General features: G+C 29.3%; 1 protein-coding gene across 20 annotated transcripts in view; it reads right to left on the bottom strand.

Moving 5' to 3' along the window:
- Window positions 1-246: 246 nt before the first annotated feature.
- The window catches only part of Gbeta13F (guanine nucleotide-binding protein subunit beta-1), a 49,768-nt gene continuing 36,450 nt past the window's right edge, over window positions 247-13,564 (bottom strand). For all 20 annotated transcript variants that reach the window (XM_074136144.1, XM_074136146.1, XM_074136130.1 and 17 more), the window contains 5 exons: window positions 7,767-8,060; window positions 7,125-7,254; window positions 6,512-6,583; window positions 5,358-5,574; window positions 247-4,405 (listed from right to left, as the gene is read on the bottom strand). In XM_074136144.1, coding sequence (XP_073992245.1) covers window positions 4,299-4,405; window positions 5,358-5,574; window positions 6,512-6,583; window positions 7,125-7,254; window positions 7,767-8,060 — 820 coding nt within the window. In that variant the 3' untranslated portion in view covers window positions 247-4,298. The remainder of the gene's footprint in view (window positions 4,406-5,357; window positions 5,575-6,511; window positions 6,584-7,124; window positions 7,255-7,766; window positions 8,061-13,564) is intronic.

The raw sequence follows: 13,564 nt of genomic DNA, 5'->3' as shown, positions 1-13,564 counted from the left end.
TATATATATATCTCACAATTTAAACTTTTTTTGTTGTTTCTTTTGTAATTTTTTTTTTTTTTAATTTATTTAAATATGCACACTCTCACGTAAAACATTTACACTTTTATACCCAAAATAACATTCATACACATTCCCTATACATATATTTATATTATTTATAATTCTTTTTCATTTCTTTTATATTGTATAAATTAAAAACGTACAAATAGCGCAAATCGTAAAGCAAGTGTCCCGGGAGGATGCTAATATATATATTTGGGATGAATTCTTTCTTCTTTTTTTTTAAGTTTATCAATTTTTTTAATTTTTTTTTTAATTTTATTATATATATTTGTAATAATTAGAATACAATGTACAGTAGAGAAATGAAGTAACCACTGGCCATCCTAGATTGTGAAGGGAATTATAACTATTAATATTATAAATTATTAGAAAAAAAAAAAATAAATTAAATAAATGAGAGGTAAATAAAGGTTAGCCCTGAGCCCAAAAATATCAACAGAAAGATAGTAAAGTCGAGTTTTATGATGATTGTTCTTAGCAACCCAACTTATTATATATTTTTGACCATACCTTTACTTCTCTCACCTTGTTACTTTTTAATTTGGGATAATACTATAGCGTCATTAGCTTATAACTTCTGCAAAAGAGGGACCTAAAATTCTTGTATCTTGAATGGATTAATACATTCTTGAAAAAATATTTATTTTTGCAACTTATATCAAAAAATGAATTAATGATAAGTTCCAACAAGTTGCAAAGAAATACTTATTTTTCTGTTTTTTTTTTTTTATTTGAATAATATACGCTCGCGAAAAAAGCTTTCTTTTTTTTTAATTTTTAAAATTACATTTAATTATTTTTAAAGTTCAACTCTTGTAGTGAGTGCAACATTCTGAACGATTTTATGATACAGAAAGTTTAACATCAGTCTACTATTAAAATAAGAACTGATAAACGCTTAAATCACTAAAAAATAAATTAACTTTTTTTTAAATAAGCTTATTCACCTTTTTGAAAAAAATATTTTTACTTGAAAATACTTTGTGAAATAAATATTTTATATTCTTTTCTTCAAGTTAAACAATTTAACTCCATCATTTTTAACAGCAATGCAAGCTAAATTATTTATTGTTAATACAGTTAAGCGCAAACTTCTTAAAAAAAAAAATTAATAATAGAAAAGTTCAGATTACTGTATATACAGCGAACATTTATATAAATATACATTCCAATTAATCATTATTTTTTGTTATCAACAATGAAGAAATTAGAATTCTTTGGATCTATTTACTTGACCTTCTTAGCAGAGCAAAGCGCCACATGCTTACAGTTTCTTATAAGAACGAAATAGACCAATCGATCCTCCAATTTTCTATTTTGGTTGCCTCGGTGCTACCCTCAATGTATAGGAAGTTTATCGCAATTAGATCTATCTTTAGATATTCTCGATCCATGATACCTTACCAGCAATCTCACATTTGAGGCTTTACCCCAATCAGAGGTTTTTTTTTTTAAAAAAAAAACAAACAGTAACAATTGTTTCTTGCACCACTTTTCCTTTGACTAAAGTCATAATATCTAAAGAGATAATGTGTCTTTTCAAACGGCATTTAAATCCCCAAATACGGGTTAAAAGTGACAGAAAATTTCTTTGTAACAACCCTGCTGTTACCTTAGTCAAAGAATGATTGTGGGAGGTTATGTTTCATCATTTGCAGGTTTCAATACTATTAACCAGCGTAAGATTGTGGATCTGCTTTTAACATAACGCTGTTCAATGATAAGTTCATATATAGCAATTAATTTTGCACAAATTTTTCTTGTTTAAATTGTGTTTAGATTTAAGTGACAGAAGAGTAAATGGCTTCCTGTCGAGTTACAAATAGTAAAATACACGTTTCCTCTCCCCTGACAATCACGTTAAATACGATCGTCAACGCATGCATGGTGGGGTTATTTTTCTAATGACTCCGTTCCCATTATTTGCATAATTTTCCAAATTTCTACTTCTTTTGATAAATAAATTAAACATTACATTTTATTTACTTTTTTTTAGAATAGAGGTAACACACGTTCTTTGTGGTAATCAACATTTATTTAAAACAAAAACCAAAAAAAGGAAATGTACAAGGAATTTGAAAAGTAACATCAATTACAATATTTTCTATATCTTCCTACTTCATGCTTTCACATTCAAGAATCAAAAATGCTTCGAAGGTCCCTCCCATAAGTGTTTCAGATCTGTTTTATTAATTATAATAATTAATTACTTTTTGCAAATCATTGTGGCCCTTAACAACCGTTTCAATCACACATAATAAAAAAAATAATAATAAAAAATCAAGCATCCAAATATATATATATAAAAAATTGCTCTCAGCACACAACATAACCACACCTGCTCAAGCACACACCAAAAGATTTGTTCGCTTGCAGTTTACTTGAATGCACAAACAAATAATAATTAAATTTTTAAAAAAATTAAGAAATGCAATGTTTGTATTATTATTTTCTTTTAATAATATAATTTGTTTTTTTTTTAATAGTTTTAAACCAATCTTTTTCTTTGTAATAACTTTCTACTAAATGCTTAAAAATTAATCAATAATTTGTAATAAATATTAATAATTTTGCTGTAGTTTTTTTTTTCCATTTGAAAACTTATTAAATCTATGTTTTTCTTTTTAAAGTTTTATTTGTTACTTAATGTTATAAATTTGATGAATCATTCATACTCGCCTTTTTTGTTTTGTTTTTATTTTGTTTTTTTGTTTTGACAAATAAGTTACGATATACACATTTAAACCACTAATCCTAAATTATTTATTTATTTTTTTTTAAAAAGTCATTCATTACAATGAGAGATACACAGTTAATACACAATTAGTACTTTTTTGTTTTTGTTTCTTCTTGTATAACCTACATTATAACCTGCGAATGACCGCCATGGATTAATTTTTTTTTTTTTAAATACATATATGTTATATTTATATATATTACTTGTGTGTTTTTTAAATTTATATATATATATATATATATTCCTTGGCAGTTTTTCATTTTTTTAAAATTTTATTTTATTCTTTAATTATATACGTTAATTATGGCATCACATGAGAGACTGACTCTAGATTACTATACACAATTAATTAAACCATCTTGGCCCACAATTTGAATTTTTTTAAAAATTAATTCAACGGATAATTTTTTTTTTCTTTTATATATTATTAACTAAAAAATCATACCAAAAAAAAGTAATTATATATCATGAATTTGTTTAATAATATTAAGATGAAGAATAAAAACTATTCTTACGATCGGTATTTATTTTAATTTTTTTACCCGATAGTGTACAATAATTTATAATTATTTATTTTCTTTTCTCTCGTTTAATTAGATTGGGAAAAATTAATTAAATAAGTTTTTTAATATTTTCTTTTTTTCTTTAAGAAGTAATTATATTAATAAGAGAACCCAAAAATAAATATTGAAATTGTTACTTATTTAATTTCAAATAGAGCGAGGCTGGAAGCAAAGATGCTTAAAATGGATTAAAAGAGGACAAAATGGGGAGGGAAGCAATAGTTTTAAAGATAATTAATAGTTTTTTTTTGTGGTACTTTTAACATTTTAATTTGTGCCTGTGTGGCTACGGGGGCCAGCGCGTTTTTTTTTTGTTTTTTTTTCTCTATTATTAATATTGTTTTTGGTCATTTTTGTTTTGAAGCGGCACCACTTTTTGGAAGGGGATGAATATTTCAATGATTGATTCTTTGATCATCAACTACCATTTTCATTTACCTCGTTGATTTCTTTTTTCATTACTTTTGTAAACAAACTCGCCCAACAAAAAAAAATCGTGCCGCTCCTTACTCTAGCTAGTGCCTCAGTACCCGATAGCCATACCTCACTTTTATTTTTACTTTTTTTTTTGTTAAATCGTTGATTTTTTGTTCTCATCGTCGCTTAACGCGACTTGAAGCTCTCACACTTCATCTCCTACCTTTTTCTGTAGGAGTATTTTTTTTTTTTTTAGATTTTTATATATACCTCTAAAAATTTGTATATATTTTTAGTATATTATGTATATATATATAAAAAAAATAATATAAATAGAAACGAGATTGGAGGAAAGTTGGGGTGGGTGGGGTGAAGTGGCTAGTTTTTTTTTATACATACATATACGTACTTTATATATATGTATATAAAAATAGTGACTGAGAATGATGTAGTATTTTTGTGTATACGTGTGAGATGGAGGGGTTTTTTTTTTTAGGTGTGGGAGATGTGGTGACCTAGTTCCAGATGCGGAGGAAGCTGTCCCAGGAACCCGTCGCAACCGCCATGCCGTCCTCTGTCACGCCGAGGCACGACACTCGGTTATCATGGCCAGCCAATATACCTGAAAATATAAACAAATCGATTAGAAAAAAAAACGTAGTAAAGTAATAAATCTAGGTTCTGTGAGCTTGAATGATGTTTGGTGCGAAATGGCCAAACAAGGTGGCTTCATTTAGTGATGGTACGATTACATCAGAACTGTAATCTAATCAGTCTGTATAGAACATACTCCATTTTTACAGAAATATATCCCCATACCACTTAAATAACTGAAACGGATTACTCCTTCATAGTCAAACAATAAAGCAAGAACGTACCACATCAAATATCACCATCATGTAGATTAGAATGTTGAGCTTCTCACTGACCTTGCTAATAATAACCCCAAACTGTTAAAATCTCATAATCCCATATTTCGTTCCCTGAATCATGCTTTAGTGGAAACTAAATTTAGCAATACAGAGGTGATAGAAACCGGAGGTTTAGAAGATTACGTATCCAAAGCTAGATAGCTCTAGGAAATGGCAAAGGAGCGAATTGGTGGTTTCTCAAATGGAATAAAGTATCAGAAAATAATATTTATTTTTTTTATACGAAGTTTATCGTTCAATTACCAAATTGGTGCCGCGGACACCATTACTGCACACTACAGAAGGAGTACATGGAACGAAATAAAGACCAAACATTACTTCTAAAGATTAAAATGGAAGATCCTGGAATTTCCTGGAGAACTCAAAAGTCTTTAAAACCAAGAAAAGATTGTCGACATCTGATTTGTTCTGAAAATGTAGAATTGGTTTTTAGAATGGGTTCAGAAGCTCAGAAGCAAAGCTGATGTTGAAATTATGTTTTGGTACGTAAAGATGAATGGAATAATATTGTGTTCTAACTAAAGACAAAAAAAGATTTGCTGAACACATCTTCATTAATTTTTAATAATGACAATGATGAATATACCAATTTACCAAAAGTAAAAATAATAATAATAATAATAATAATAATTTAAAACATACCAGCACGTTCTGTTTTCATGGAGTCCCACACATTGCAATTGAAATCATCATAACCAGCTAACAATAGCCTGCCAGATTTGCTAAATGCAACACTTGTAATGCCGCAGATAATGTTGTCGTGCGAATACATTGCTAGTTCTTGATCAGATCGGATGTCAAACAGCCTACACGTCGCATCATCCGAACCAGTTGCAAATGCAAACCCATTAGGAAAGAACTAAACGTAAAAAAAAAAAAAGAGAAAAGTTTTTGTGAATATAAAATTAATTAATTAATTTTTTGTTTTATTATTTTATTTTGCAGTTGCTTTTAAATGATCAAAATGATGAAGTAGATGACCTTTCTATAAGGCATACACTATGGTACTTCACCTTAATGCTTTGATACTATTTTCTGTATCACATTTTTATTAGACATAGAACACACTTAGCATAGAACATTACCATCCCTAAGGAACCAGACTTCGCAATGATTTTGGCGACTGATAACCGCAAATTAAATTTTTATTTGAAATCTATGGAAAAAGTAGTTGAATGTATAACTTTACAAGTTGTAAAAATAATAATAAAAAAAGCTAAGTTTATAAGAAATAACAAAACTTCCATTTCTCATTAGTATTAAAAACTTTGAATGTTAATTCTTAAATTAGTACACCAACTCCATTATTTGTCATTTTATTGCTGTAATTAAACAACTGTTTTTATTATTATTATTATTATTTGTAGTAATTTTTCCCACTATTTATTCGCTTTTAGTTAAAATACTATGCAAAAACTAGAAACTTGAAAAAAGTAGTCAGAAAGGAAAATATTTACAAACTTATCGTAACAGCTTACATTGCCCGCTGATCGGCTTTAAATCTGTAAAATATCTTAGCCCAACTGACTCCTTTTTTCGGTTACAAATTAGAAATATCAGGTGATAATACGCGAAAACAGGCTTATCGGAAAATCAGTACATCAAACTCTGTTTCTGTTTAAATATTAACTCAAGTTAATTTAAATAGGGAATAAAAAACCTAGTTCAAATATCCCATCTTATCAATAATTAAGCAATTGAGTAAGTTAAAGCTGTCCAACGAATGCTTAAATTAAACATCAATTTTTAGGGAAAATTTAAAGTATTAAAAAAAAAAAACTTGTAACAATACTTACTGTAACTGCATTAATATCAGACTCATGACCTGGGAACGTTTGTTTGCACGATCCTTCCCTTATGTCCCACAGCTGAAAATATTTTAAGATAAATTTAGTAAACCTAGAAAATTTATATTTTATGTATTATTGTTTACAGACTGAGTGGCGGTCATATAAAACAAAATACATAAATAAACTTTATGTAAAATAATCTTCAGATATTTAAGAATAACGATGCTTCTTGTACTAGATTTTGAAATATTGGGGTAATTTTAACAATTGGTAGCCAATATTGTGAAAGGTTTAATTTTCAACTTTTTAGACAAAATGAAGGGAAAATGCCAAATGATAAGGCCGCAAACATTTTAAATTATTTTCAGACAAAAATGAATCAAATATATAGAAAATGTGCAATCCATTAGCGCACTAGTCGCATGCCTCTCTCCTCTCTCTCTAAGGAGCATTGCAAGCATGAGGCTCGCAAAAAATAAGGTAAATGAAATTTTAAGTCACTACGTTCCTTTTTTTAAACTTAATTAAACTTGACACTACTTCCTTAAAAAAAAAAAAAAAAAAAACAAGAAGAAAAATAAAGTAAAATAAAATAAAGAAACGAATAAACTTCCATTACCTTTGCCGAAGCATCACAAGCACCGGAAACGAAGGTGCGCATATCTGGGGAAAGTGAAAGGGACATCACATCGCCAGTGTGTCCTATAAACGAAGTGCACTGTTGGCCAGTCTCAATGTCCCATAGCGCACTGAAGCAAAAATCAAAAAAGTATAATTACTATTTTTTCAAATAAATGACTAAGTTCATAATCAGCTTGAAAGAATCTAGGAGAAAACTATTCTGCAACACATTACTATAGTTAAATTAATAATAATAATAATAATAATATAATATAATATAATAGGAATATAATAATATAATACGAACGCATTTGTTCTTTGCATACTACTTAAGTTTCAATAATAAGCTTCGGGCTCAATGACCTCTACTGAGGCCATTGACTCGTCTTAAATTTATATAGCGAGGAAAGGTATTAGCTCAATAGTTAGGGTATTCTGGATTCCAACGCGGAGATACGGATTCAAACCCAGTTTTGGTCCTTATATTTCCTCTCCCAACCAACCAGCTTCTTACAACTCACTGTCCGGTGATGGACAATGTTGTCTGTAACGTGAGAACTATGTTCTGAGAACGGCAGTTTCCTTGAAGCAGGGTTGATTTATATATATATATATATAAAAGCGTTGATATACAACTTACCAAGACATATCACCAGAGCTAGTCACTATCTGGTTGTCATCTAAGAAACGACAGCAAGATAAATAACCAGTATGGCCTGGAAGCTCTCTGGACACCCTGACGTTTCCCTCTCTCGTCTTCAGGCTGTAGATGGAACATATGTTGTCTAGACCACCACAGGCAACGTATGAGCCAGATGGGGCGTATGCACAAGTCATTACCCAGGAGCTACGCAGTGGGATAGCATGTACCTTGTTCGTCGTATATGAATCCCAGACGATCAGTTTGCCATCCTGTGAGGCTGACACTAGGTTCCTATAAGCAGAAAGGAAAAAATCATTTTAATAATAATAACAAGCCAGAGAAACTTGAAATATTAATACTTTTAGCAATTACAAATAATTATTCAATTAATTTCGTAACATAGTAAGTTAATTGAGAGCAATGAATTGATCGACTGCTCACAGATAAATTTAATCTGAAAAAAATCAATATTTCGTACAATAATCTCTCTTTAAACCCAAGGATTGTAATAATCCTTTTAAACAGTTTTCTGGAATTAAATGAGACACGTTAATTAAAAAACAACACTAAAAGAAAGAATAAATTAATATTATTTGATTATTATTAATAAAAGAAATGTCTAATATTAGAAACTAACACAATATTCTGCTGGGTTTCGAAAGAAGAATTTTTCCTTGAGTAATTAAAGATTTGAAATCACGGTTTTTGTGGATTAATCTGAGTTTTCGCCAGAAAAAACTTATCTCTGTCCCCTGAATGCGGAAAAAAAGAAGGTTTTTAGAGTATGGTCTAGACACGTGTTTTTGTTTCGGGACGTAAACATCTAGATATTTCAGTATTTTTGGGTTATTAACTTTAAACATTGTCCATTAATAGCACATATTAAGATCAGCTCAATTTGAAACATTTTCTGCCTAAAACTGGGAAATCTCAAGGCTTCCCTAAGTGCTCCATCGTATTTGAATTTTGTTTCGCCACTACAGAATTGACTATTTCTTAAGGCGGGATTAATGTCCAGCTATATTAATGCAAGAAATCTTTGCTACAATTCCGATTATAAACAAGAACGAACAAGATTTTTTTTTAGATGAAAAGTACAGATTTCGTCACGCCAGGATATTGTGAATAAGTTAATTTTTTCTTTCTCAATGAAAATATAGTATATAAAAAACAGAACGTAACCTTTTTCTATGTTTTTAAAATTAAAAAAAAATCTAATATCTAAAACTACCCTAAATCTATTAAGTATAAAGTTTTGATCTATTTTTAAGGAAAAGTAAAATAAAATACTCCATATTTTCTTTCAAGAGAGTCAATTACTTCAAAGCATCTTACTTTATAGTTCCTCATTAGATAAAAACTTTGTGAACTAAAAACTATTAAAAAAAAACATTCTTATATTTTATTTGTTCCTACTTCTATAAGGAAGAAGATATTTTCTATTATTTTTTTTTAATAATTACACTAAACTATTTTTTAACTTGCAACAAACTTTCAAAACAAATAAATAAACTTTAATATTCACAACAGTGTCACAAGAACCAGAAATGCAACTAAAATGTTTTAATATATTATATTTTGGGTAGGCTTTACTTGTTATTATTATTTTAAAAAACTATTTCTCAAACTGGAAAACTTTCCTAACTTTACTTCCGTTAAATTATTCTTTTGAAAGAATAAATCTTGCGATTTTAGAATGTTGAAGTTGTTTTGTACTTATAGAATGTAGTGATGATGATATTTTTTAATAATGACACGGAACCCTAACGTCTCTTTGTAATCGAAGAGACAATAAGGCCTATCTTATTAGAATGAGCTGCAAAGCAAATGTTTCCTTAGCTATACATGCGTTCTTAATTTCTAATAACCTCCTTCGATCATATTTAAACACCATTAACAGTATATACAGCATGACAAAAGAAGGTTTAATTAGTTTGTATAAATGTTTAGTTGAAACTTGGGAATGTTTAAATTTTAGAAGTATATAACTATATAGTATAGTATGATGAATAAAACTGGAATTCTTCTTAGTAACTTCAAAGAACGTTTTTCCTTTTTAGCTTCAAAGAATAAAAAAAAAATCATTGAAGTGAAATGTGTGATTAAAGTGATCCTAAGGAAAATAAATATTTTAAAAAAGTTGGAAAAAATTCGTCTTCAATATTTAGTAAAAAAATATTTTCCCCTACAAAAATTTGCCCTTCAACTTTATGGTTTTCCACAATTTTCTATGGTACTTTTCTAATTGAAGTCAAGATCTATCCCCACCTGACTTCCTTAAGGTTGTTGCATCTAACCTACTTCTAGATTTCCTCTTCCCTGTCGATCGGTTATTTTGTTTAGTTGCGACTAATTAGTGGGGCGATAAGCTTGTCACTTTGTGGAGACAAGTTGAATGTTTTGGTTGAATATAAAGCATTTGCCATGAGGGAATGGAAAATGTTTTTACTTGAATACACCCGGATGCAAAGTCTAATCCAGAAATATCCAAAACCCTCTCAGTCACTCGGGCCTTGTAGAGTAATTCCAGAAGTAGTAACTTTTGATTTGGTTTTCCATCCACCAATCTTGCGGCCTTCTTCTGTATCTATGTTGAATGTCTCGTGAGGCATTTCGCGTTGCAAGGAAAGGAGGCTAGCAGCCTGCCGCCTCATTATTCCCAATCACGTACAGTATTTAAATAAAATAAACTGAGAGTTCATGAAATCTCTGAAAACAAATTTTCACATTTATGAGAGCCAAGTTTTTTTTTTAAATAAGTAAAGCCTTCCCCTAAGAATTTATACATAAAAATACTTGCTTTATCCAATTCATTTTTCTTTAAAGTGCAATTCTACTGTGTTTAAAAATAATAAAAAGCAAAATTTTAAGAAAACAACTTAAATAAATAAAATAAACAACCAAAATATAATGATAAAAGTAAATAAATAGACCGATAGGAGAGTTCGATATACAAATAGTGCATTAATAAACCGAAAACAGAAAAAATAAATAAAAATATTTAGAGAAAAAAATAATCTATTCTAATGTGAAAAACACGGAAAAATATAAAATAAAAATCTTACTAAAAAATGAAAATGAAATAAAAAAAAAGAACCGAGCAACAATTCCACACTACACAAACTGTTGTTATTTTTGTAAAATATTCCTTAATACTAATACTTAAGTCATTTTATATTAATATTATTTTCTTACTTACCCACTAGATAACGCCAGGGTAGCAAATAAAGGAATTAATTTTATATCAAAGTACAAAAACCAAAAATAGAATAAAAACTAAAAAAGTGGTTTTTATTTTTAAGTTTATTTCATTGGAATGATGTTTTTTTTTATTGCTTTCTTTTTATATTTATTTAAACTACTAACTTTTATGAAACCTAAAGTTTAAAAAGTATTAAATAAAAGTAGGCGTTTTTATGATTATGTGAAGTTATTATAGTTATAGTGAATTAATATATAATGCTCTTGCTTTTAGAATATTATGCTAATAAAGCTGTATTCAAAAAATAAAAATTATAATATTAATATGCATATAAATATCAAAAATACATTAACTGAATATTGATTAATGAAAACTAAATTTAGAGAGGAGCAGTAGAAGCTTGGCATTTTATTTGACGTCATAGTTGTGAGAGATACTCATTCCTCTGAACGTTTGAAAATAATTATTTGCGAGAGAGAGACTCGATAATTATTTGCAATGAGTAAAGTTTGATTTTATTATTTCTATATTTTATTTACAGACCAAGGTTCTCGTTCGATTTTTAATAGTAAAATAGGGATTAGTTAGCAAATAGTTCATGGAAGTAGGAATTATTATGTCTTTATTTAAGAAAATTTAATTAAATTTTAAAAAGATGATATTATTTAAAGGAAGAATAAAAAAAAGGATGCTGAATGAGCCCGTAAGGCTGGAAACATAGTGGAGCGGCGGGCAAAGCGGCGATGATAGCGAAGAGCAAAGCGGCGAAATCAAACACAAGTTAACATATGGGACCGCGCATAGTGGCGAGCAAAGCGAAGATAGAGCAACGCTATCTCTAGAAAGTAGAGCGAAGCGTTATGACATGTTTGATTTCTTCGCTCTCATCGCGCTCAATTTGTAAAGGTTATTTTTCAAAGGTTATGGATATTGATACATTTATTGGTTTAGTTTGTTTAAAGAAACCTCTGTGGTGCCATAGTATTTGTGAAGCTACAATAGTTTTTAATAATTAATAGTTTAAATTAATTAACAATTAGTAGTTAATGGAGAATTCAGGTAATTTTTGCTACATTTAATTTGGTTCTCAATCCCTTAATGCTAACTTTCATCTAAATACTAGGCAAAATTAAATTACATTTTCACGTCCTACTATTCTGATTAGGACGAATTCTCCAATCCTTCTTCTGTAGCGTCGTACTACTCCAGTTTTTCAGATGAACAACATTAATTTACGACAAATCATGGTGTAGTGATTTAATAAAATTATTGTGTTTTTTTAATTGACTAATTTCTTTTTATCTGCATTCATTTCTATTTTATTTTTATTTATTTTGATTTTCTTATCTTAAAGTAACTGCTAGGATTAGTGGGGTTACACAGATTTGTATTTAGTAAATAACCTAAATAGTTAATTTTTCTATATTGTGCCTAACTCATGTTATGAGCTGTATTACTCAAAAACAATAAAATTTGATTTTGATTATTGGGGTTACACTGGGCTAGTATGTAATCAAATGTTGATATAGACATTCGAAAATACGCATGAAACTTGCCAGGATGCTCCCGAAGTTGTTGGTACAAGTGATGAAATTCACCAAGTTCATTTCTAGACTTATTTATGTCATGTACACTGCAGCTCCTACTACTAAGCTGTTGCAAATACCAAAGTTTCAACGAAGAATTTTCATATAAAAATAGTTCCTCCATCTTGATTCGTCTAAAGGAGAAACGCGTCTAAACTCGTCACTATGTGCATGCGAATCTTTGCTCGCTGCTCGTCGCTCTCTTTGATTTGAAGTAGCTATCATCGCCGCTTTGCTCGCCGCGCCACTATGTTTCCAGCCTAATGAACCTCTTATTTCTCCAATCCCAATCCCCCGGGGGGAGGGGGGAACTGCTAAGGATCTTCCTGACTCACCGAGCAACTTCACTATCATTCCGGAGCGTCAAATCTTTTCTACCCCATTCTAATGACTGGCCTTCATGCGGTGTCCAATCAACTGACATTTGGACAATCTTAATTACACCATCCTAAGTGTAATTCTCAGCTGTTCGATTATGTTTCAAACATTTTTACTCCAGAGGCTTTTTACTCTAATAGTGTACTCGTATCCTTAATTCATTTATTCTCTAATTTTAATTGCTTTTGACGATTTTCCCTGGTTCGCACAGATACCTGATAGTAAGGTAGATCACACAGTTTTTCTATCAGTGATTTTCTTCCGCGAAACCAGTAGTATCAAAAAAATTGAATAAGACTGACACCGATTTTCTTTTTTCTTCAGAAGAAAGCCCAAAAAAGTGAACTACAGCTTTGTAAATATTCTTTTTTCTCAAGATTAGCGTGCGTTACTTCATACTTATCTTTTCATTCAAAAGTTGATAGATAATTTTAAAATTATTAAGAATTAATTGTAAGCACTTAAGATTTCTTTTAAAAATAAGAAATAAAAGTGAAAAATAAAATTAAATAACAATAAAGACTTCCAAAGAAATCAAGGATTTTGTACCAAATACCTTCAATACAAGTAAACAATATGTTTTTTATAAGCATATAAATAAAAAATGAAATATTTCTAATAAAAATATA

Source organism: Rhodnius prolixus, unplaced genomic scaffold (assembly GCF_049639745.1).
Source record: "Rhodnius prolixus isolate KJV_2025 unplaced genomic scaffold, Rpr scaffold_5, whole genome shotgun sequence".
NCBI lineage: Eukaryota > Metazoa > Arthropoda > Insecta > Hemiptera > Reduviidae > Rhodnius > Rhodnius prolixus.
Note: the sequence above shows the minus strand (reverse complement) of the source record. Positions and strands in the feature narration are given on the sequence as shown.